At 33.4% G+C, this 27975-nt stretch overlaps 1 protein-coding gene across 1 annotated transcript; it reads left to right on the top strand.

Annotated features, from left to right (window-relative positions):
• The first annotated feature begins 47 nt into the window (after positions 1-47).
• LOC134278599 (uncharacterized membrane protein DDB_G0293934-like) lies at positions 48-24877 on the top strand. Its single transcript, XM_062760900.1, is given in 5 exon segments — positions 48-159; positions 12827-12944; positions 14645-14710; positions 20047-20253; positions 20817-24877. Coding segments are annotated over 5 exon segments (4332 nt in total). The 5' UTR covers positions 48-105; the 3' UTR covers positions 24704-24877.
• Positions 24878-27975: the final 3098 nt, after the last annotated feature.

The following is a 27975-nucleotide window of genomic DNA, read 5'->3' as shown; positions in this document are numbered from 1 at the left end:
TCTTGCTTGTGAAAAAAAAACAAAAAAAACAAAAAAACAAAACAAAAACCAAAAACGTCGACTTTACCTTCTTTTCGAAAAGGATTATTTCGTTTTGTTAAAAATATGCCTTCATTGGGATTACTTGGCTTGCTTCTTGCCTGTTTCTTTATCATAAAGGTATTGTATTTTACATTAGTGATAAACATTTCTTGTATAATTTAATTATGAATGCATGTTAATATTTTCAAACAATATTTGAGTACTAGGTACTGTAAAGTTAAGTAAAAAATTAATAATCTCGTTTTTCATGACTCTATATGATTTGGGATTGAATATTATCTTAAACACATATTCTCTCAAATCCAAAAAAATATGTAATATTATTAAAAAGTATCAGTAAATTTCATGCTTCCAAAACTTTTCATTATTATTTTTAGATGATTTTTACATGTTAGGAGGAAAATGAGTTTTGATATCGTTGAATATTGATGTGCAATGTTGAAGGTATCAGTTACTTAAAGTTCTGCTAAAAAATAAGAACTTTCAATTTCTAAACAATTTATGAAATAGATAATGAATGATTATTTAAAACAAATATAAAATTATAAATTAAGAAAAAAATATAATCGAAGTTCATATGCTTCTCAAAGTTTCATTGCATTCAATACGTTTTCGATACTTGAAAGGGGAAAAAATATCGCTTAATATCGTTTAATATCGAGGAATATTGATAAACATAGCTGATAGTATCATTGTCTAAATATATATATGCAAAAGTAAGGAATTCCATGCTTCCAAATGTTAATTTGAATTTTGAGAGATAAAAAGTTGTTTAAAGATGAATATTGATGAACAATGCTGAACAATTATGATCTGCCCAATGTTGAATCATGAAGGATATGGAGATAACGAACAATATTCATAAATTAAGGAGGTAGTGAAAAAGATATTTGTCATCGTTAGTAAAGGTGTCATGTATCAGCACGACCGACATTTCACCTTCAACTCCTTTAATATTTTGGAAAAAAAATATAATTACGGCGATACACTGTAATGTTAGTTGTTTAATCTTTAATACAAAGTGATGACTATAACTTAGTTTGTCTTTCACTATCCTTATCTACATTTAAATATTGAGGTTGGAACTCGTGACCAATTTAAATGTTTTGTTAATTACACACAACAGTAATTAACTTCCGTATTCAAGTAGACTTTTGCTGGATATTAAAATTAAACTTACTCAAATTCACACTTTGATAACCAAATTGTTTCTTACAAAAATAATTTCCTATTATATTTAATCAGAAGGCTTTATTTCTGAGAAGTATTCTAATTTTTATTGTTATTTCCATTTAATCATGTTTCTTCGATAGGAGTTAGTTTTTGCCGATGCTCCTTTGCATTGTCTAATTAATAATTGTAAAAGCCAGAGTGTTCAAACTAGATTTCAAAACAAACCTCACACATTTTGTTCTCATTTATGGTGAGGTTTCAAAGGTCAGCGTTGTTAATGGTTTTTCAAATTATCCTTCAGAATAAAAAAATAATAAAAGTCCTCAGTCCTCATGCTGATCAATCATGTATATTGTGGGATATTTGGTGTGTTCCCATTTCGCCTTAACTGTGAAATACAGGTAAGAAAAAGTACAAAGTACTAAGGTGAAGTGGGAATTTTAGTATTTGTTCATATTATCACTGAGTTGGTATAAAAATTTAAAAGATAAAATTTTTTAGATTGAATTTAACAGTTAATAGGAATTTCTATAAATTCCTTCATTGATGATAATATTACATTTCATTATTCATGTAAGGTATTTATAATTTTTCAAATTTCCTTCATAATGAAAATGAATAAACGTCATTTAAAAAAATTCTTCGGCTGATTAAACATGTATATTATTGGATTATTTCTATAAATTTCTTTATTGATGATAATATTACGTTTCAATATTCATGAAAGTTATTTATAATTTTTCATTTTATATGAAAACCGCCAGCTATTTCCTTTTAGAAAGTATATAAATGCACATATCATGCCCTTGTTATAAATGTCTTCATTTCAGAAATGTGACGTGTGTCTTCTCTACCAAATAATTTTATATGCATTAAATTTGTCATGGATATAAATTCACCACTGATAAAATGTGTTTTATCAAGCTTAATTAAATCATAAATTAGAAGTTTTGAATTGAAATATCAGAAGCAGAGATCTTGGGATCCGTCCCTTTATTATCCTTATTTAATAGTAATGTTTAAATACAAATCTTGATTGTTTTTTTTTAATTGCAGGTCAATTTACTCATTTACTAATAAATTAATTTTAAAAATGTGTCTGAATAACTATAATTCTTTTTATGTCAAAGACTGATGATAAAGCATTATTTTCTTTCCTCTGTGTTAGCAAAATGTCTAATAGTATATAATGTTTTATTTTCATTTAAATGTCATATATGGCTTTTCAATTAAAAAAAAATAAAATCTTTTGATAAGATTATCTTACAATGAAATTTCCTTATCTCTACATTTTCTAACAACACAGAGGCATATGTTTCATCTTACATTATTATTTTTTTTCTTTTTTTTTTGTATGTATTACGTGAATATGCAAATGACCATACTCCCTGGTAATAAATGATGTTACTATATATAGACTAGGACAGCTGTCTGATTACACTTGTTACCTGACAATGTAGACATCATACCTTGACCTTTAGCTGTCAGGTGTTCGCTTCTCTAATTAAGCAGAAAATCCTTGTGATTGATGAGAATAAAACAGTTCAGATCACATACAATTGTAATAGGTTTTTTCAAAATATAATGCAAAAATCCAGATGTTTTAATTGATTTGAAATTTTTGGACATAATGGGCAGTTTAAAATAGAAACATAACATATGTGGAGATATCAAACAGTATTTAAGCTCAAAAGTATATCATATGATACAAATTAGGAACGGTTCTAACGCGGACCTCCAAAACATTAGTTGTGAATCAGGTGAAATTGAGGGGTGAGCATTAACTGCAGGCTGATTACACCCGCCGTGAAGTATAAAAGATATATTTTCTTTAATTGAGCAAGAAAATCATAGTTATTGACGAGAGTATAATAGTTCAGATCTCATAGTAAGCTCCTTTCATATTTGGCGATTATCAATAACGTTTTTCTCCTGTGAAAACTTTGGACAAATTGATGTTTTTTGATAGAAATATGAAATACAGATGAAACATATATATTCTTATAAGTCAGGCAATTGACGACGGATTCATTTGGCTTTTAAGTTTTATTTGAAAACTTCTTTCTTGATAAATACGTCCGAATATAGATTGCTACCAATCTTTATTAGACAGGTTGAGTCATTCCGTATAAATACAACATGCATCTTTGAGTCTGCATACAAACACACGTGCATCTCTGAACAAAAAGCATACTTTCACATGTATATGTATTTATCAAATAATTCTGAGGAAGAAAACAGAAGGTATACATGGAATAAACAAGTATATAGAGTTAAGACTGACATACAGCTGAATGCAACATAATAATTTAATGGTTTATATATATGTGTACAATATGTTTACATCAAGGTGCAATGCATTAAAATATCAACGTGTCTTATAATTTTGAACGTAATATTATAAATCTATATACTAGTATACTTGTATAACAATAAACCTTTCATTTTTGAAGCAATGATTGTCTATTGTGTGGTCACGTGTTAACCTTCATATTAATGAACATTAAAAACCACAAAGTCATGTATTGGTGTTTACACATCTAGTTAATTGTTTATTTCATTAGTGATGCAAATATTTTCTTCTAATTTGACAAATCGTTACCATCTTACCTAGTTGTAAATACGAAGTTTAATAAATTCCAACTTCACATCTTTCGTCGATAATTGGTTATACCTGGACTAATTCTATCCATAATGTGATACTTACTGTTTACATATACATAAATATGTGACATAAATTGGTCTTGGTTTAAGTTAAAGATTTAAAAAAAAATTATTTATGAACTCTAACCAGAAAGTCGCGCATAAATCTTTTTTAACGAGGACAAAAATGAAAGACTGCTAAGAGACAAGTGCGTCTATGTAGAAACATGGAATATATCCTTCTCAGTGCCATTTTCGTTGCATCGGTGAGTTTTTGATCACATGATATTTACTGTTAAAATGTAATTTATCGGCCTCACAGAAACTTTAATTTATTGTTATGAACAATTGCATCATATAAGCTGAAAAAAAATCCTAAAATAATATACAATAATACCTTTTTATGCTCGCAAAATGAAAATTATTAATATATTTTTTTTTATCTTATACGTATTGATGATACCACCTATGCTTTATCCGCAGGTAGGTGCTTTATCAATAACACTTCCGGTTTTGACACGACCCCTCTGCATCTCTTCAAGATTCAAAGTTATCAAAACTTTGATTATACTTGTAAAAAGCCTTATTGACTAGAATATGGGGGCAAGAATTTGGATAAAAGAAGGAAAAAAACCCGTTTACTTCAAATAAATGTCAAATTTTAACAAAATATCAATATCGGTTACTGTAAAAATCGGATGTTAATTCAAATCCAGCCACCCCGAAAGTTTTTCTTCGACACTTACAAAATTGCTTTCTTACATTAGGAGTAACTTACCATCGATCTGATTCTACAATGTTCTGTAGCCCAGCGTTGGGACTTCCACCATTCAAAGAATGACATCAGAATTAAAATCATGATTCCTGAGTCCTTTACAAATTTCAATAAAATTGTCCCCCTCCAGAAAATGAGATGTCTTCATCTCTTTCGGAGTGCCGACACCTGTGGGGCGAAATTCTAGGGGCAATCACTCTCACCCGCCAGAGAACACCCGGGTCCCAACATGTGCGCCAAATGTAACAGAGACATTTTATTGCCTCTGCTGGGGATCGAACCCGGGACCTCTGGCTTGCCAGTCCAGTGCTCTACTGATTGAGCTAAAGGGTTAACCCACTAGGCCAAGCTAGTAGGATGCCATTCATCTTACACTACTGCAATTGTCACACATATTTTAACAGAAGAAAATAGCAAAGATCTTATATTTTTCACATGATATAAAGGTAACCTTATAAACTAAAGCTTTATTCAGTCAATGTGCGAATAAAACCTCGTGCATGCATTCAGACGTTCTAAAAGCATTGTGACGTCAGGTACATTGCAGTGATTACGCTATGGCGTCTTAGTTTGCACTGCAGAAACGTGTCTAAATTGGGTTGTAAATAGTTCCTTTTGGAGGTCAGATGTAGATATATTTTGAAGGATAAATACAATACATGCATGCCTACTGTCTTGCAATATAGCGATATTCGGGCTCGGGACGAAAACGTGATGGAGGACTCGGGAAGCCTCGCCTTCTATGACGTCTTCTCACCCTCGCCCAAATATCGCTTATATTTCAAGACAGTAACCATGAATTTAATATTTATTTTAGCGACAAGTAATTTTAGCGATATTAAAAAGCTATCTTACGAGGAATTTCAACTTAAAACCAATGAATTGTTAGTGATATTCAATTTTAGCGATTTTAGAACCCTCGCTTATAATGCCAAAGTAAAATCCTCGATAGAAATTCTGCTTATACTGTATTGCCTTTCGCCATGTCAACTTCAACAGTGCCATGGCATCAATTAATGCGTCATCAGTTGGAATAGAACTCAAAATTATCCTCAAAAAGTTTCGAAGGGGTTTTCTCGAAGTTGAAAAAAAAACTGTATCCACAACATAACTAACAAAATGATGACTTTAAACGAGACTATTGATATCCATGTCTCATCAATTTGTTTGTCAAAAACTCTCTTCATTTTGAGTAATTGTTAACACGTTAAGAATGCTCTCGTGTATCAAATCAGCAGCGAGATATTAACCCTAATGCATCTGATGAAGTATGCTGTCATTTCAAACATACGGGATAAGTTGAAAAGTCGCCGAGTCAAGAAGTGTTTCCTATTCAAAACATTGAATACAATCGAGGAAGAGGAATTTTTTGTTTAAAAAATAAATTTAAAAAAATCAATTATTTCAGAAACCATGTACTTTAATTTATGGTTGGAAATGTTTGTGTATAAAGTTGAAAAATTGTAAGTTTTTAAAATGTTTATTTTTGTAAAAATCTTGTGATTTAAAATTTTTCAAACGTTAAATGTGTAATATATACACAAAATCCTTAAAACAACTTTGACAGACTACAAACAATTGACGGTACTGGCTAAAGATGCTGCGCTTCAAAATTGTTAAGTTAGAAGTATTTCAAATAGCTAAAAATTTTCCAATCTCAATGATATATAATTTATATACAAATGACTTTAGTAAATTAAAACTTAATATTACATTCTTTTAAAGCACAGCGTCGAAATCTTAGGAAAGAATGAAACGTGCCGTCATAAAAAAATATAATATAAAGTTTTCCGCTGATTATCGCATCTAATCGTTATATGTCTCGCTACTTATCGATGATCATTCCATACATATTACAGAAAAATTATAATCGGCAGTCTTCTTTAAAATCATTTCGCCAAGTTAAAAAATAGATAAAAAAAAAACCTTGTCATCTACTATCATTTGGTTTTATGCTGACTCAAGTATTTCATATTGTTCTGCACACTGAATTTCGGCATTTTTTGTTCGTTATTTCCCGATCATGACATAATATACAAAAAAGAATGCAAATTTTGTTGCAGAAGACCAACGAGAACCTAAAAAAACATCGACTGGTCACACCCGCCGAATGTTCCTTGTCATAATCGGGAAATAGCGGATAAATCCCTTTGAAATTTAGTGTGTAAATAATAAACCAATAATTTATATTGAAGGAGTCAGTCAGCATTAGACCTAATAATAAATTGAATTTTCCTGAGTTTTTGATTGACAATAACTATGTGGTTTTTGGAGACCAGGTTTTCCAACAATCTATTAAAATTTTCATGGGCACCTATTGCGCCCCAAATCAGCAGACCTATTTAGATAGATCGACGACGTACTGTTCATAAACATCAACATTGTTAAGTCGAAACGATATATCCCGGAGAGCTTTTGATAAAAGAGAATGACACATTTGTTTCATATCGGGTGTGACCGGTCAGCAGGGGATGCTATGTTTTTACGGTCCTATTTCATTTCAAGCAGTTTTGATCTTGAATATGGTTTGTTATCTCCATATGTTTCATTAAAATTATGGGCGATACTTTTAAAGCATTTGATTATAAAAAGTTGCAATCTTAAAGCAACTTTCTTTAAACAAAATATATTGATATTGATATATTGATATTATTAATTATACTGTAGATTCCTTATTTTACGCGAGCTCTTTTTATCGCAAGATGGCTTTTTAACGTCAAATTGCATAATATTTCCCGAATGGACGGTTGATCAAGAGAAATTACATGGAATTCAGCACCATGAAAATTAAAGCGAGTAATTTCATTTCGTGATTGATGTTCTTGATAATTAATTCTTTGCGTATAATTAAAATCAACGGTAGTCTCACTGACAACGATGTAAAAGGTTTAAATTCTTTTTTAATATTTGCTAAAATGGATCACATATTAGGTACAAAATAATAAACAAAATTTTTGATTTGAAGAACCTAGGGGCCTCAGTTCTTTTCTCATTTTGAAATGGACTTATGATTAAAAGAAATGTATAGTTTTTTTGAAAATGACTAAAATAGGAAATAAACATTAAAATAGATAATAGTTTTTGAAAGAAAATGAGTCATCAATTAAGAAAAATGAATGATCAAAATTCAATAATGCGCAACAGATTATGTACAGATTCTGTAATAAGAGTTGGGACCATACATTCATTCGAGGAGGAATGAATTCTCTGTCGACAGTTCACTCCAAAGATTCAACATAAATATAAGACTTAAGATTTAACATAAAAAAATATAAGACTTAAGATTTAACATAAATATAAGACTTAAGATTTAACATAAATATAAGACTTAAGATTTAAGATAAATATAAGACTTAAGATTTAACATAAATATAAGACTTAAGCAATCGTGATTTAAATTAATTTTCAACTTGAAGAATAATGCATCTTAGAATACATTTTTCCTAGGCTGTGCTATAAGTAATTAAAAAATCAAAATAGAAGTGCAATATATAAAGATGTCACAGACTGACATGAAGGAGTACATACCGGATTCTCTATATTCGTAAGGAAACAAAGAAGCGTAGGTATTAAGTTTACATAGCCATTCTGAACATAATGTAATGGATATTTTCAGATTTTTCTAGTTTGGATTACATAAAATACATAAGTCTGAGGTGCTTTATTAATTTATCATTGTCAACTTGAGTAATTCTGTTGTAATAAAAAGAGACGAAAAATGCACCAAGCATTCATTTATAATATTCTTACTTAAATAGCACATAAGCTTAACTGAAGTAATATTGAAGTAATACGATGTACTGAAGAACTTGCACATACTATAACATTCACTTAATTCTTCAATAGTTTAATTTAAGAAACATAAAAGAAACAAAACATTTGATTTCAGTTTAGAAGCATGTGATAATAGAAGAAGACAATCAAAATGAAATGTAGGGAAAATAACTTGAAGACAGTTGAAATCTAACAATAGACTGTTAAGTTTGACTATATACAGGGAACGTACATGTAAAACATAAGTGCGTGACAAAAACATGTAATTTGTTAAAATGAGAGATAAAGAGAAAACGTAGATCAAGGAATTTATTTTGTCAAGCGCATTTGTCATAACCAGAGAGGAAACGCCAGAATCAGGAAAGAATTGCATAAAATTGCCAAGAGCCATCTAAATAGCACAACTGGTTGCAGGTTAAATAAATGAAAGTAATTTCAACAATGGCGTTTAATCTCTCATTCTATAGTAAGTAAAATAAAGGTGTCTGAAATCAGCTAATATTTTAAACGCATTTTGATTGACAAGTTTCATATAAATAAGCTAATTAATGCCCTAACTCTTTTACCAAGAATTACTCCTTCTACGTGATCAACACAGAGGACTAACATCGCGTGAGATCAGCATATAAGGTTATTTACTTTCTTTTTTACGACCTGATCCTTTTTAGCTGGTATTTTTATGGCGATTTTAGTTTGTCCTATTCAACTTTTACCTTCTACATTGTACTCTTTGATCATTTCATTGGTCTCATTCAAAGGTGAATGTGACTTTTAACGGAAATTAGGAATCGACAGTCAAATAATAGTGAATATTATAGGATTACGCGTTCTTTTTTCAGAATTTATCGATGTGTAAACTGAAAAAAGAAGTTTAATTCCTATACTTCCAATTACGAATTTTTAAAATTGTTAAGATTATTCATTTTGAGTCCTCCATACCATCCGTTATTTATGAACCGCGTAGGAATACTCATGACGTTAAGAAACATAAGTTACCGTGGTGAATATCGATAAAATTCAACTAAAACTGTCAAAACAGTCAGTAAAACTTATAAGACCCATCGAATGTTGTTTAAGTCTACAGATATCGTAAATAAGAGTATACTCCAGAATAAATCGTCCTTGACAATGGCCATGTTGACATTAACGACAACGCTCATAACGAAAGTTGCAGACCGAACACGCCCTAGATTCGCTCTGATTTGTTCAAAGATTGGGGAATAATATAGGTCTAGGATGTAAAAATATGAATTTGATGCTTATAAGGCAAGAGACTGAGGTACTTTTTCATTTGCTTCGTATTAGATCGAACGTCGATCGATTTTTATTTACACTCGTGATCCGACAGTGACATAAACATAATAATATTGTCTTTCGGTCCTCTTTTCGACAGTTTGTTTTATTTAATTTCAAGTTTCTTGTTATCATAATTTAGCTAAAACTGACTAGAATTAACTGTTTTCATTGTTTTTACAATAGCCTAGAGCTTGGTCAAGAAAGTAGTTCTAATTGAAAAATCTATCGATGTGTAAACTTTTTCTTGAAGTTGCTGTCGTCTAATCAAAACACAGGGAATCAATAAATAAAGTTAAGATTGGAATTATATGCGGATTATTTTTGGCTATAACTTAAGATATAATGTATGTGGTTTATCAAAGGAAGTAGATACAATTGAAAACAAAAAGAAATCATGATGCATACGTGGGAAAAGAACAATACATTTTTAAATATTTAAAAAGAATCTCCAGTTCAGTTTTGGACAGTTAATCAACGAATAGGGATGTTTCTATTCAGGACGTGAGCTGCCGCTGAATGTAAGGGCCGGACTCTGTTTTAAATGCAAATGTAATATTTTTTTTGTTAATTTGGGCGTTGGATGAATCATATATATACGGCTGAGTTCTCTGTTTAATTTGTCAGGTAACATCCTGAACCTTTACCTGCTTCACTATTGTCTTCGCATAATCGTATTCATTATTTAAATTCGTTCTTTCCAATCTTTCCCGCCTTTCCTTTTCCTTGTTTTCGCAAACCGTTTATCATAATGATAAACTCAAGGAACTCATAAATGTTTAAGGATTAATAATAAAAAAAAACATTTACTTTGTCTACATACTTCTTACATGCTGTCCTAACAAATCAATATCGTAAACATTTGCAACGTCGAAAGGTTTCAAGTTCATTTAAATGATAAATTCAGTTGCGTCTAAAATATTTGACTCTGAACTTGTTACATTTTTAGGTCACCTGAGTTACTCAGGTGACCTATTGCTATCCGTTTTTATCCGTCGTCGTGCGTCGTGTGTTGTTTGTCGTGCGTCGTGTGTTAACATTTGAACATTTTCAGCTTCTTCTCTGAAGCCGCTGCACCATTTTCAACCAAATTTGGGATAAAGCATTTATGGGTGATGGGGAACAAAAATTGTGAATTTCGTGATCCCTGCCCCCTGGGGCCTGAGGGGTGGGGCCAAAACCACTAAAATTAATGTAATCTTTAAAAATCATCTTCTTTACTCCTGGACATCAAGCAGGCAAACTGTTTGCATGATTGTAATCAGCAAGGGTGCCTCTACCAGAATTGTGAAATTTATGGCCCTGGGGTCAGGGGTTCTGGTGTTAGGGCGGGGCTAGATAAGTATGTAGTGAAAATGCATTATTTCTTTGAAAATCTTCTTCTCTGCTTCTGGGTATGAAATAAACCAACTATGTACATAGTTATAATGAGCAAGAGTGCCTCTACCAAAATTGTGAATTTTATGGCCCCAGGGTCAGGGGTTATGGTGTTAGGTGGGGCTCTATATTGAATATATAGTGAAAATACATGAATTCTTTGAAAATCTTTTTCTCTGCTCCTAGGTATTAAATAAACTATCTAGGTGCATAGTGATGATGAGCAAGAGAGCCTCTACCAAAATTGTGAATTTTATGGCCCTAGGGTCAGGGGTTCTGGTGTTAGGGCGGGGCTCTGTTGATTATTTTCTAGTGAAAAACATGAATTCTTTGAAAAATTTTTTCTCTGCTCCTAGGTATTAAGTAAACTAAGTACATAGTTATGATAAGCAAGAATGCCTGTTCCAAATTTGTGAATTTTATGGCCCCAGGGTCAGGGGTTCTGGTGTTAGGGCTGGGCTCTATTGTTCATTTAGTGAAAATACATTAAATCTTTGAAAATTTTCTTCTCTGCTCCTGGGTATTAAGCAGATGAACTACCTATATAGTTATGATGAGCAAGGTTCCTAATCTTCCATAATTGTGAATTTCAAGGCCCCAGGGTCAGGGGTACCATAGAGGGAGGGGGGCTGTACTTATATACTGAAAATGAATGATTTGCTTGAAATCTGCTCCTTGGTATTAATCAAATATTTTTGAAAAGCGGGGATGCCTTTTCAAGAATTGTGCAATGTGTGAAAGGATTAAGGGTCAGGGTTCATGTGTTGAAATATATTTTGTTCCTCTACCCTGCCTATGGGTATTAAGTAACCAAACTAAGCAACTGCTAAGTGTATAGTTATGATGATCAGTGGTGCCTCTTTCAAAATTTTGAATGCCATAGCATCTGGCTTAAAACATGAATCAAGTTCAATCACTGGAAAGTTGTTGCATAATGCTCAGGTGACCTATAAGGCCCTTGGGCCTCTTGTTACTGGTTTCTTAACTAGAAAAAATAATAGAATTTACCCCAGGTCCTCCAGTTGATTGGTATGAAGGAAAAAGTTTCGAGAATTGTCGATTCATGGAGGCATATTGCTAACAAAAATATTCTATTTGTTATATTTGTTGCACTTAAACAGCCTTATGTTTAAGCTTTAAGTTACAAAAAGTTTACTTCTTCAGTTGTTAGATTTTATATAGTGTAATGTATAGTAATCTCTAGTTTTGACAACATGTTCGCAGTCAAGAATAACCTGCGTAGTAGCAGAGTCTTCTTATCAAGTGCAAATTAATCAAATTCATGTTCATAGGTGTTAATCCTGTTGTTCAAATCCACAGACAGACAGAAGTTAACTTCAAGAGTCAACTTATTAATGCATTTTCCAGCTACCAGTAGCAGGACTATTCTCAGGGTCATCTGTAGTACTTGATTAAGTTAGTTTTTATATTGTTAATGAATAGTATTCAATCACAATTCACTCAAAGACACAGATCATAAATAGAGGAAAAATGTACCTATACATATCAGAGTTGGAATCAGGTTACATGAAGGAATGCAGAAATGTTGTCGATCCGTCGCGACGTGATTTGGTTGTCATTGTAATGTTTATCTAATTCAGGGGTTGCTTACTCTCTCATGGCACCTAATCCCACTTCTGATGTTTTATAGGTCTATTTTTGCTCTGTTCTTGATTTGTTTTGTTTCATTGGAAGGTTGTGTTTGAATATTGTTCTTTTTCTCCATATATTTTATGTATCTATTTACAGGTACATGGTCAACTATCAGGACAACTGCGTCACGCTGTCAAGTCCGGCTCCTGTCCCCCTAACATTTGTGTCTCTGTCTTTGATAACGGGTGTCAGAGCGACTTCACCTGCCCCAGGGGTGAGTATATTTTGTTTTTATGCGACTGGGTACTTATGTTTCTTTTTCTAACACATAATTTGTTCACGGTAGTTCAGTCGGTAGAACGCTTGCTCCGTGATCGGGAGGTCGTGAGTTCGAATCTCGGCTGCGACTGACCTAAGTCGATAGCAACTGTTTCTTTGCCATGCGCTCGGCACCTTGAAGTGAAATTTGCGGGTCCTTTGGATGAGACCTTAAAACCGAGGTCCTGTGTCACGTCAGGCGTAGGCACGATAAAAATCCCTCACTGCTCAATGGCCCTGATTGCTGAGTAAATGCCGAGTAAATTTCAGAATTGAAGCCCTTCACCGGCATTCGGTGACGTCTCCATATGTGTAAAACATTCTCGGGAGGGACGTTAAACAATATACAATCAATCAATCAATCTAACACATAATTTAAAAGTAAGCTTTTGGTAAGATAGTTACATATTCCTAGATGCCCAAATGTACAAACAAGTTACTAGGTTGTGTATTATAACATTACACTATCATCGTTAGAGTTGGAGGAAGAAGATAAATAAGTAAGGAAAAATTGTATATTATTTTTTTACTGAACTGTTTGGTTTGGTTTTTTATTTTTTCTTAAACAAAAAAGAAAAATAGAAGAGGTATGATTCTTCCTTATTTATCAAATACAGTCCATTACCTTTACAATGGGGCAAGCTTATCCAAACAAGACTAGAAGCTCCTGTCTTTACAACTTTAAGAACGGTTTATTCAAATGACTAAGGTTATTGCGTCAAGACTAACGTAGTAAATCTTTTGCGAAATATACCTGTTACATAAACAATATTTCGAGATGTTTTAGCAAGCTTATATTACATACGTTGTAAGAACAAAAAAGAAGTTTGAGTAAAAGTCGTTTAGTACGATCTTGTTGGTCAAATGCGCTACATACCTCATGTTCCTTTTTTTTAATCTAATATTTTTTTCGATTCTGGTGGATATTCTGAAATCCCAGAAATAGCGTATTTTATTTACTCCCAAACTGAAAGAGTACAAATTCATAATACGGATATAACGATTTATTAATATAGAGAAGAAATTTAACATGTTCCTGTCCCAGTAACTCCTTTTTTACCAAGGTTTTTAGTACAACTGCGACCACGTAGACGTAAATATGTACTTGAAAACCTTAATTACCTACTGACCTATACATATTTATATGACCCTTAACTCCCATTCATATTAATGATATTAATTATAAAACTATGTTTTGACAGCTTGCTCTGATTCCCTGTTCTTGTCTATTCCTTAATATTTTGAAAATTAGACAAAAAATAAATCTGAGAGATTCTATATTTGAACAAGAATTATTTTTTCTGTTTCACGTTTCCGAACACCCCTTAGGGCTATTATATTTCAGACATTGCACAATAGAATCTTACATAAGAGGTTAAAATTTTAAAGGAAGATGTTGGGGTATAACTTCACATTAAATAACTACATTTTAAAATCATTTTTTTTTCACAGAATTTGAATTTAGTATATTCATGTATTCTTTTACTGCAAAAAAAAAAAAAAAAAAAAAAAAAAAAAAAAATCTCCGAAAGATCCTTGATTGATGGGAATTTATGCATAACCATCTGAATAATATCCTGAATGGTACCTTAGAAAAATTACCATCTTGCTTTGGTTCCATTTTATTTCTGTTTTTATTTTTTTTTCCCGCGACAGAAATGAAATGCTGTCCAAACCAGTGTGGAAGACAAATGTGCATGCCACCAATCAGTTCTGAAGAACGTAAGTAGAGCATGCCACCAATCAGTTCTGAAGAACGTAAGTAGAATTCTTATATTGATAAACTACAGGTTAAAATGAAGACAAATGTGCATGCCACCGATAAGTTCTGAAGAACGTAAGTAGAATTCTTATATTGATAAACTACAGGTTAAAATGAAGACAAATGTGCATGCCACCGATAAGTTCTGAGGAACGTAAGTAGAATTCTTATATTGATAAACTACAGGTTAAAATGAAGACAAATGTGCATGCCACCGATAAGTTCTGAAGAACGTAAGTAGAATTCTTATATTGATAAACTACAGGTTAAAATGAAGACAAATGTGCATGCCACCAATAAGTTCTGAGGAACGTACGTAGAATTCATATACTGATAAACTACAGGTTAAAATGAAGACAAATGTGCATGCCACCAATAAGTTCTGAAGAACGTAAGTAGAATTCATATACTGATAAACTACAGGTTAAAATGAAGACAAATGTGCATGCCACCAATAAGTTCTGAAGAACGTAAGTAGAATTCTTATATTGATAAACTACAGGTTAAAATGAAGACAAATGTGCATGCCACCGATAAGTTCTGAAGAACGTAAGTAGAATTCATATACTGATAAACTACAGGTTAAAATGAAGACAAATGTGCATGCCACCGATAAGTTCTGAAGAACGTAAGTAGAATTCTTATATTGATAAACTACAGGTTAAAATGAAGACAAATGTGCATGCCACCGATAAGTTCTGAAGAACGTAAGTAGAATTCATATACTGATAAACTACAGGTTAAAATGAAGACAAATGTGCATGCCACCGATAAGTTCTGAAGAACGTAAGTAGAATTCTTATATTGATAAACTACTAGTTAAAATGAAGACAAATGTGCATGCCACCAATCAGTTCTGAAGAACGTAAGTAGAATTCATATACTGATAAACTACAGGTTAAAATGAAGACAAATGTGCATGCCACCAATAAGTTCTGAAGAACGTAAGTAGAATTCTAATATTGATAAACTACAGGTTAAAATGAAGACAAATGTGCATGCCACCAATAAGTTCTGAAGAACGTAAGTAGAATTCTTATATTGATAAACTACTAGTTAAAATGAAGACAAATGTGCATGCCACCAATCAGTTCTGAAGAACGTAAGTAGAATTCTTATACTGATAAACTATAGGTTAAAATGAAGACAAATGTGCATGCCACCAATAAGTTCTGAAGAACGTAAGTAGAATTCTTATACTGATAAACTATAGGTTAAAATGAAGACAAATGTGCATGCCACCAATCAGTTCTGAAGAACGTAAGTAGAATTCATATACTGATAAACTACAGGTTAAAATGAAGACAAATGTGCATGCCACCAATCAGTTCTGAAGAACGTAAGTAGAATTCATATACTGATAAACTACAGGTTAAAATGAAGACAAATGTGCATGCCACCAATCAGTTCTGAAGAACGTAAGTAGAATTCTTATACTGATAAACTACAGGTTAAAATGAAGACAAATGTGCATGCCACCAATCAGTTCTGAAGAACGTAAGTAGAATTCATATACTGATAAACTACAGGTTAAAATGAAGACAAATGTGCATGCCACCAATCAGTTCTGAAGAACGTAAGTAGAATTCTTATATACTGATAAACTACAGGTTAAAATGAAGACAAATGTGCATGCCACCAATCAGTTCTGAAGAACGTAAGTAGAATTCATATACTGATAAACTACAGGTTAAAATGAAGACAAATGTGCATGCCACCAATCAGTTCTGAAGAACGTAAGTAGAATTCTTATATTGATAAACTACAGGTTAAAATGAAGACAAATGTGCATGCCACCAATCAGTTCTGAAGAACGTAAGTAGTATTCATAGGCCGATAAACTACAGGTTAAAATGAAGACAAATGTGCATGCCACCAATAAGTTCTGAAGAACGTAAGTAGAATTCATATACTGATAAACTACAGGTTAAAATGAAGACAAATGTGCATGCCACCAATCAGTTCTGAAGAACGTAAGTAGAATTCTTATACTGATAAACTACAGGTTAAAATGAAGACAAATGTGCATGCCACCAATCAGTTCTGAAGAACGTAAGTAGAATTCTTATACTGATAAACTATAGGTTAAAATGAAGACAAATGTGCATGCCACCAATCAGTTCTGAAGAACGTAAGTAGAATTCATATACTGATAAACTACAGGTTAAAATGAAGACAAATGTGCATGCCACCAATCAGTTCTGAGGAACGTAAGTAGAATTCTTATATTGATAAACTATAGGTTAAAATGAAGACAAATGTGCATGCCACCAATCAGTTCTGAAGAACGTAAGTAGAATTCATATACTGATAAACTACAGGTTAAAATGAAGACAAATGTGCATGCCACCAATAAGTTCTGAAGAACGTAAGTAGAATTCTTATATTGATAAACTACAGGTTAAAATGAAGACAAATGTGCATGCCACCAATCAGTTCTGAAGAACGTAAGTAGAATTCTTATATTGATAAACTACAGGTTAAAATGAAGACACATGTGCATGCCACCGATAAGTTCTGAAGAACGTAAGTAGAATTCTTATACTGATAAACTACAGGTTAAAATGAAGACAAATGTGCATGCCACCGATAACTTCTGAAGAACGTAAGTAGAATTCTTATACTGATAAACTACAGGTTAAAATGAAGACAAATGTGCATGCCACCGATAAGTTCTGAAGAACGTAAGTAGAATTCTTATATTGATAAACTACAGGTTAAAATGAAGACAAATGTGCATGCCACCAATCAGTTCTGAAGAACGTAAGTAGAATTCTTATATTGATAAACTACAGGTTAAAATGAAGACAAATGTGCATGCCACCAATCAGTTCTGAGGAACGTAAGTAGAATTCTTATATTGATAAACTACAGGTTAAAATGAAGACAAATGTGCATGCCACCAATCAGTTCTGAGGAACGTAAGTAGAATTCTTATACTGATAAACTACAGGTTAAAATGAAGACAAATGTGCATGCCACCGATAAGTTCTGAAGAACGTAAGTAGAATTCTTATATTGATAAACTACAGGTTAAAATTAGTTTTAGAATATCTAATTACTGATTAATTCCAAATTATGCATGTTATATAGATTGTACTGTCGAATATAGTATGACGCTTATTACTTCTGAACCGAGTAACTCAATGTTGCTCAATAAGTAAACTACAAATAGGTTTTATAGAGCATGAGTATATTCCTATATGTAAATAAGTTAAATCTGATTCGTTGAGAAACTTTTGTTAACAAAGGACTATTTTCCTGGAAATGATGATACCACGCCTCCATCGTGGCAACAATCAATATTGTCTCGCCCTGACGACGAATGATATTCCAAATAGTAATAATGCTTGCGCAGAATTTATGTTAAATGTTATATTTTTTGTCTAAGGATTCAGTTATGATGTATGTAGGACTCCAAATTGGGACCGGACTCTAAAGTCCGATGGTCGAACTAACGTCTGATGGTATGCACCAAACTCCGATGGTCTGACACGCCAAAGTCCGATGATGCGAAAAACACTTGAGTTGCGTTTACGTCGTCAACGAGCTACTTCACCAAACTGCAATGCAGGCCACGCCATGCCGAGGTTCTAAATTAGTATAAATGATTATAATTATTCAAAAACTAACCCTTATCTCTCGAATAGTTGCGAGACTAAATCTGATGGCCCGAAAAATGCGTAACAACTATAACCTACATATCGTGGCTGGGTGCGAGACTAATCCTAATCACTCAACTATAAATAGTGTGCGAGGAATATCCCTATATATCTCCGGGGGGTGCAAAGCAAGGACAAACCCTAATCAGTCGAGTGGTGTGCGAGGACTAATCCTCTAATCAGTCGAGTGGTGTGCGAGGACTAATCCTCTAATCAGTCGAGTGGTGTGCGAGGACTAATCCTCTAAACAGTCGAGTGGTGTGCGAGGACTAATCCTAATATCTCTGGAAGGTGCAAGCTATAAGCAGAATCAATAAAAGTGTATGCCAGTACAGGTTAAGAAATGATGGCTTTTGAATACAGAACAACGGCTTTAAGGATTCATGTCGGGTTATTGTGAAGTCATAAATGTTTAATGTTTCTCTGCAGCAGAGAATTTTGGTGTATCAGACCATCGCAATTTAGTCTCATAGGAAACGAGCCATCAGACCTTCGCGCGACTATTGTTCGACAACAAATCATCAGGATTTGGCAAGACCCTCAGACTTTGGCTTCACCATCGGAGTTTGGATTCTTATACATGTACATAAATATATATACCATTGCTCTGCCTCGGATTCAATGATTTTTTCTGGGGGTAAAAACTCAATATTACATTACCCTCATTTACATGCAGTATTTATATAAAATGTACAATAACAATATATTGCATAAAATTATATTAGTTTTACACAATGCACTATCATTAATTAAACACTGTCATAAATCTAAATTTTATGATATAAATTTATTCTGAACAGGTAGTCTTATTCACATGTCTTCATATTTATCCATTTACTCCATTCCTCAAAATCTTAAAAAAGAATACACATAATTTAGTTTTCGTTTCCTCTAAAATTAGTTTTTAACACTAGGAATAAAATGTGTTTTTTCTCAAAATTAAAATGGGATTATATTTTATGATACTTTCCAAATAATATAAGGATGGCAAATGCAGAAAGTGAAACTATATGTCTGTTTGCCAGACAGTAAAGGTATACAGGGAGAAATGACAAATTAGGTCAGTGTGTTTGTCCTCTGAAAAACAACCCCATTAAACCAAGTTTTAAAAAAATATATCATACCAGAATATTATGAATACATTTTCGGATCTGAAGAAGAGTAACATAGGCAGTCCTTGCTTAAAAAATGAATTAAGGTCTTAAAAAAATGTTATGTCAGAACATTAAAGTTGCCTTTCGGGATAAGAAAAGGATTTTCACTGGAAGTGTCTTGATATGTAATGACTCGTATTTCCTTTTATTCTAATTAGTTGTATGTTATGACTTTACGTTTCATTAAATCCCCATAAGTAATATTTTTCACAAAGATTAAATCGCTTACCGCGTTTGTGATTAGTTTGCAGGAGAAACTACTTCGATCCTCTATGGCATCTGATCCTACCCCTGATATTTCAGGGGTCTGGTTTTGCTCTGCCTCTGACTCGTATTGTTTGCATTCAATTTTTGAGCTTGATTGATTGTTTTTTTTTTTTACATCCATTTGAGAACTTTTCGCCGTTGAGCTTGAAAACTGTTCGTAATATCCATATATTTCTGTCATGTGCTCATTGTCATTTATATTTTATTCTACAGGAAGAAGCAAGCAGAAGCTCCACGTGTCCTTTGTCCAGGAGACCACTACAGCCGCTGACCGGTGTTACTATAACGGTCAATGGTACAACCCCGGACAACAGTTGGTCAGCAGAGACGGGGCGCACTGTACCTGTATCAACAGGGAGCGGATCTCATGTACACGCCCCAACGCTGGGGGAAACAACAACATGAACGTTAATAATCAAGGTAAAGTGTGAATGCTTAGTATATAGGATATAAATCTTTAACGTATATATGGTTAATATATAACAGCTTCTCTTATTAGAATGAATACTTCTATGTTTTAATTCTATTAATTGTTTTTTTTTACCACCATGAAAATATGCAAGGAAAAATGCTATAATTATCAGAAATTAAAGCGTTAATTACACCTCCACATGCACACAAGCACAGAGAAGGAGAGAAATAGAGAGAGAGAGGGGGGAGAGAGAGAGAGAGAGAGAGAGAGAGAGAGAAAGAGAGAGAGAGAGAAATGTTGACCGAAATGGCAATAAGTTGATTACTTTTTTCTCTTATTCTCATTAAAGCATTGAAGAGAATATTCGTACCATACATTTCCTATGTTACTAGTACGTTTACCTGGGATATGCATGCACCTTCTGAATTAATGTACTTACAAAATCAATAATTCTATACCTTACAATAAACAAGACAAAATTACAGGTGATCGCAAATCATAATGAGATATTGCTAAAAACAGGAATTTTGTACGATTCAGAGTTAAATTAAATTTCAATATTTTCTTACAGGACAATCAAACTCAATGCAGTCCAATTTTCATATGGCCAAAAGCGGCCAGCAGGCACTAGGAGGTTTTACAACTCCGGGTTACCAGTGGAAACCCCCAACATCACAACCTGTTCAAGTCTTTATACAGGATATGAATAATATCCCAGGACAATCGCAATATGGACTGAATCCTGCAATGAACCGCTACCACAACCTCGGAGAAATGCCTGGGGCAGCGACTCCGGCATTCTTTCAAAAAAGCCACGTAAAAGAAGCACAGTCTCAAAGTGTTATCACCGAACAGAACGTGAATGATCCAGGTAATAGGCAGCAGATGCTGTATGATAAAAATTATCCCACTTTTGATAAGTCAGCCTCTTCACATTCTGGCTCTCTAAAAACCGAGACGAGGAGTCAATTCGGGTTGTACGAACCATACTTGAATGGGAATGTAAACTTTGGTCTACCTTCCAAGAATGAAGGAAACATTCTACATGGACCAATTACTACAGAGATAAGTATTGTAAAGGATTCTGGCCTGATTGGAATGCGGCAAAACATTCAGGGAGTAACCAAAAGCAATCAGGGTTACACCTCAACAACAGCATCATGGCTAAAAAACACGGGCGTCAGTAAAAATGTTATAGAGAGCTTGGAATTCGGTGTACTAGAGCGCAATGCTGGATTTATCTCACAACAAGAAAACTCCATACAAAGTTCAATGCAAAACACAGGATATGCTGATATAGTTGATCGCAGCTCGGCCCTTTATTCAGACCAGATAAATTCATTCAATCAGGCTAATCCTAACTCCGCATTCATGGCAAATGCTGATTTTGTAAATGGGAACCATCAAAGACAAAAAAATAACCAGAACCAGTTCCAGCCGCGTAATCCGGAATTTCAGCAACAGATAGGCATGCCACCAGTAGCTCCAGTACAGTCTTCGTATCAACAAAGCGGAAACCAGGAATCTTACCAACATTTTAATAATGGACAAAACCTAAACAAGCAAATAAAGAGTATAAACCAACTTAAAAGTTCTCAAAAAGTAAATTCACAAGCTTCTTTTGGTTCCTTTGCTCCGATTACCAATGAGAGAAAGAAAAATACTGAACAAATGTATCATAACGCTAATCCTAACCTTAGTATTCAACAGCAGTCAAATCAGAGGCATAATCAAAACTATCCTATCTTTGACAACTCTGGACAAATAAACCCAGAGGGATTTAACAACCATAATTCTTGGATCCCACAACAAGCGCATCCAATAGATCAAAATAAAAACAACAATTTTGGAACACAACCACAAGTAAATCCAATAAATGGTAATCCAATAGATCAAAACAAAAATAATAATTTTGGAATACAACCACGAGCCAATCCAATAAATGGGCATCATTACGATAATTCTAGAATTTCACAACAAAGCAACGAACAGTAAATTACCGGAATGCAAGTAGCAAACAATAATAATGATCCAAATCTCGGTATTCCTCCTCAAACGTTTAATAATCAACATAGCAGTTTTATTAATAGCAATCTTAACGGAAACAACCCCATTGATCAGACAAGTAATATAAACCAAAATTACCAACCAAAAATTCCCATGAATCAAGGCAATTACCCACAAACAAGCATCGCCGAGAATCCTTCAGAGCGAAGAAGCAACGTGATCCAGGTGCAGAATCAGAAACCATATCTAATACAGGGTGGTCATCAAAAGGAGCAGAACAAACACACTCAGCTAAAAAACACACAGAGTCAATATGGAGATAATGCAGCCTTCAATGCTGATAATTTACTACTTAATCAAGAAAACACAAACCGGGGTTTTGATACTTTAGATTCGAAAAATAACTTAAACTTAAAAAGTTTCAGTTTACAAGCAAACACTGGAAATGAAGACAGGGCGAAAAAATTCAATTACAATAACGGTCAACCTATCAATACTTACAAAACAATCAGCTTTGACAGCATGCATAGTGAGACCGACTTGAGATTATTCAACCGACAGCAATCCCGCGTAACTCCATTTTCTTTAAAAGCAGAATCGGTTAAAGTCGAAAAATCTATTAAAAGTCCTGGAGGACATCAATTTAGTCCACAAACGGAGGGACCGACAACAATTTTCCCAGAAACGGATAAAATAAAAATCAGAACTGATTCTCCGACAGCGTTGGAGGAAATCATTATCGAGACCACGTTACCCCCTTCAACATCAACCAAGAGTTTCATACAGTTCCTCAAAGAGGTTATAGAACAGCGAGAGATGGTGAAAAGTAAAACAAAAGCTTCTCCAGCAGAGAGTGTGTACAATAAAGAAATGGTAAAGAGTAAGAAAGAAGTCCAGCCACCGGCAAATCCAATGTACGGTACAAAAGAGCTCCAAAAATCGGTATTGAAGAAAACGTCGTCGTCGACAAGAACAGCTGAAACCTCAACACCACCAACAACAAAAACAATGGAGACAACGACTGCTTCCCCTTCTAATCCTGGCATCACAACCGTTTCCTCTATTAATTCTACCCAAAAAATTATTCCAACGACCATCATAAAGGCAAAGGAGGTTACCAAAACTTCTTCGAAGAGTATTCCGACTTCGATTGATAAGGTAACAGAGATTAAAGAAACTTCACCAAGATATAATAATTCTGCCAAGTCCCGTACATTGAAATCTATTTTAGCTGAAATAGACAAACAAACCACTATTCGAATTAAAGTTGTACCGATACAAAATGCCACCCCAGATACACGTCAGACGTACGTCGTCTACATGAGTCCGAGACCTAAAACATCTAGAACTTCTACATCCACAATTCCTACCACGACATTTTCCTTCATTAATAATCTCCATGAACAACTTAACGAATCCAAAGACAACTCAACAAGGTCTGAACCAAAAGAGCCGCGCATACATATTATGACCGAATCGACTACCCTCCCAGTTACAACGATGATAGAAAAACCGATGTCTGAAAGTCCGGGTCAGAAAAGTCAAGGGACGACGAATTCTCACTTCTCTCATTTTCAGTTTACAGACACCGCAACACAGAGAATGGATGTTGTTGATCAGTCTAGGGACATTCCGATAAACAATCCTTCTACTACGATGTCGAATTTAATAGACAGTACAACAAGTCAGCAACTGTACCAAGAAACACCCATTGTTTATACAAGTAATTCTAATGCTCAAAACATTGCATCAATGGCATCTCAATCTCATAAAGCTCAAGAAAAACATCATCCACAAATAAGGACTTCTGATACATTTGTTCCAAATGTGTTACCTGAGAATGCAACGTTCTATCAAAAGATAGTGTTCATGAGGCGTCAGAAAGAGGCACGAGAGGATCCCTTAAAAGCTCTTATGGACCATGGAAGTCAAACCAATATGTTACACTTAATAAACATGCTTCCGAAAAACAACTCCAGTCCGATGGCTGCTAAAAATGTTGCTGAGTTTTACACTGTGAAGGTTCGGCCTCGACCTAAACCCACCGCGGCCAGAGCTAGCATTACCACCCCAAGTCCAGCCAAGAAAGAGAGAACACAAAACAACTCACCAGCAACAGAGACACGACCTTCTCAACAAAGAGTTAATATGAGAATGGGAGGGAATGGGAATGTTGTACAAAGCAGATCAAACAGAGCAAACGTGATAAGAAACAATCGCAACAATAACGTACATCAATCTCAAACTCAAGCAAGACAGAGAAATCTAAACAACAAAAAGCCACCGACAAATGCAAAAAATACGGCCTCAAATAAAAACTTGAAGCAGAAGAAAAACAGTAAGCAATGTGTATATTTAGGAAAGATTTATAAGATTAATCAAAGATTTAGGAATGATAAAGGCCAACGATGTAGATGTCGCAAAGGAGGGAAAGTTAAATGTAGACGATAAAGAATCAACGTACTGAGAGTACTGATAAAGTTTTGAAGCGCGTGGTGGAAAATCAATTGTACTTGATGGTTTTAAATTTTTCGTTTTATTTCTATTTGTTGAGAATATTCCATGCATTCTGTTGATACTGGTTCCATGGTATTAACTTTGAATAAAATTTTTACTGATTTTTAACATGAGTTTTTATTTTTCAAACAGCACTTTAGGTAATGATTTATTTTGGGAAGTTTCTAGTATGCCGGTTCCCAGAATCACGCAATTGCGCATGAGCAGTTATTTCCCTTGCCATTGCTATGCAGAATGTAAACAAACCGCAATTTCCCACTCGCTTCAACAAAACGCATCCGATCAAGTGATTAAGGTTAGGTTATAAAGTTTTTAAAATTGGGGTTGTTAAATAAATTCACGCTGAAATCTTTCTGACTTTGAGGTTCTTCGTATAATTTTTGCGTTTTGTGACCAAAAACTGAATCGGCCTAATGTCGAATTGTACCAATATAGGTATACATCGATCTCCATCACTTTGCCTTTGGGTTAGGCCTAGGTCATGAAATTTTTTTGCTTACAAAGAACAGGAATTTTTATGAACGAAATTTCGGATGAATCAATCTAGGTCTAATGTCCAAACATGACCGACTTTGAGTGCTAAGTTTAGGCAAGTTATTGTAAAAGCGACTTACCGTTTACTGCATCTCGACATCCTGACCTCATGAAAGTAATATCAAAATTCAGAATATATTTTTCCTTTCAAATCGATGATGATGCACAATTTGATCCATCAATGACTAGTAATTAGCTAACATTTGTTTAATCCATGTATTTTTCACAAAAATCTCGCAATTTCGATAACATTGCACTTTGAATCCTATCAGACATTTCTTCATTACGTCAAAACACAAGTGAGGCATCTCATGAATATTTATGAGATTACGTCAAAAATTGATCATGTGATCACATTCCTAAACAAAGCAAGATGGAGTTTTACAACCTAAACAAGTACGTTATTTTACGAAATCTTTTAATTCTAATTTTAAAAACTGTTTAAAAACCAGTTTTTTAACCCCAATTTTTCACAAGGAATACGAATTTGAGGTCAATTTTACATTTTGTGGCTTATTTTTTGATTTTGTCCATCGCTCACGCGATCCTCTATATATTGTACAACGCCTTCGGCGGCACCTATTTTAGCGCCATATTTATTGGGACCGGTATAGTAGAACGGCGGCACCTATTTTAGCGCCATATTTATAGGGACCGGTATACTAGAAGTGTTCCTTTATAAAAATACCTTTTGCCTGCTTAAAATGAATTGCATGCGGATATAAAACAGCTTTTTGACAAAAAAAATTAATTGCAACTGTTCTGTGCAAAAGACAAAGAAAAAAGATTTTTTATTAATAAGATTAAAAAACAACAACAGAGAACTGTTTTGTTTACTAACATGATTATTTTTTTTGGTACTATTATTTTACAGATATGTATAGAGCCCTTTGAATCATAAGCATAAAACATAAAAACAAATCAGTAATGTTATATCAAGAGTCTAGTTTTTACCAAGAAGAGGATAAAAAGGTATCTTGGAAGATATATGTCTGAAATTCCACCACACCAGGCCTGGAGACCCTAAACTGAGAGAAAACTTAAGTTAAAATTTTAACTTTGTTATCAAAGAACAAAATTCACTTCTGGCCTTTTTTGGCCCTGTGAATTTCTGAAAAACTAAAACTGCTTGATTTTAGTTAACAATGCATTAAATATCATTCAGACCTTTGGGGATTGCATATCTATTGAAAATGACGTAGTTTTCTGGCTAGTCAATGCACTAAATCAATGTAATAAATCGGTATATCTTCAAGGTCGTTTTATGAATAAAGTGAGCCGAACTTTTTATTTTAAAATGTATATTGATTTGAAATTTTAATTTAAGACTATTCTCAGTTCATGATCATGATCATAGAGATTATCACCAATATTATACAATCATTCAAATAAATGTCATAATCAGTAATTGATTTAGAATGCTTGCCGAGACAGGGTTATGTTCCATTAAACAATATATAGATGAAAACAAGAAAAAAAAAATGTAGGAATTCATTTATCTTCAGTTAAGTGGTAAAGTTCTGCCCTCATAAATTTAACTGATAAGGATTTGGTCTTCGTTTTTAGGGTAGCCTCAGAAAAATCCACAATTTCCACGCAGAACAAAAGGCTCTCTTTAAAGAAATATCAACTCTCTGTAATTAACTTTTAGAAACGGTACATTGCTTGGAAAAAATCGATTCAGATATCGAAGATCTGTTGTGTCAGATCTACATATAATGATTTTAAATGGAGCATTTTTAAAGAGATAAACAGCACGCATGTGAGTTAAGGCTATATATAGTGGTTTCTATGCAAAATATCTAATTAAATTCCATAATTACTCTACCTTCCGCACAGAAAATGCTATGACTTGTTTTATAATACACTCTTAGTACCCACGACATATAGCCAATACACATTATGACGTCATATTATGACGTCATACCTGTACTACAGAAGTTTATAAGAAACATCAACAAAATCGCTGTTTCCATGGAAATAAGGGCATACCTTTTTTTTGTTTTACAAAAACAAGGTATAAAAAGACGCAGGATATTCCAAGGATTTACGATATTTTTGCTGCACAAATGCCGGCACTGGAATTGTTTAGTTTTTACTATTCCTGCAGTTTTAAAAGTTTAAACAGGGTAAAAATTCACAGTCCAAAAGTGTAAGTTTTCTAAAATTTTTATCAATGAAAATTATTCGAGAAAGTGCATAGGATTTGTGCAGCAATTTTATTAATTTTAAGAATATTCTCCTTAATGTTATACATTATTTATTTTAAATTAGATTTGTTTTCAAAGATATGCCCTTGCGCCGAAAAAGTGATTTTGTTGATGTAATTTAATACTATGAATGGTGAGAGAACAAAATGACGTCATAATATGACGTCACAAAATGCGTAAATTTCCTCATATTCAAAACCAGCAAATTTTTAAAGCTGTTTTCATATATTTTACATAGAGAGCAACCTCTGATCTAAATTGAGCAACAAGTTAATGGCAAAACTGTTTCTGAAGATTACAAGACATTTTTTTTAGATCAAAGGGTGTGCTCGTATTATTTTTCTTCTCTGAACGTACTCAAATGTACAATTTGACAACAAAATTCAAGAACATTACAAATCAATAAAGCCTGTTTGTAAGAAGACCCGGAGTTATAGGAATTTTGTTCAATAGGAAATGAAA

Source organism: Saccostrea cucullata, unplaced genomic scaffold, assembly GCF_032062105.1.
Source record: "Saccostrea cucullata isolate Sc308-1 unplaced genomic scaffold, CSIRO_AGI_Scuc_v1 ctg2787, whole genome shotgun sequence".
NCBI classification, from domain to species: domain Eukaryota; kingdom Metazoa; phylum Mollusca; class Bivalvia; order Ostreida; family Ostreidae; genus Saccostrea; species Saccostrea cuccullata.
This window is presented reverse-complemented; position numbering and strand designations above follow the sequence as displayed.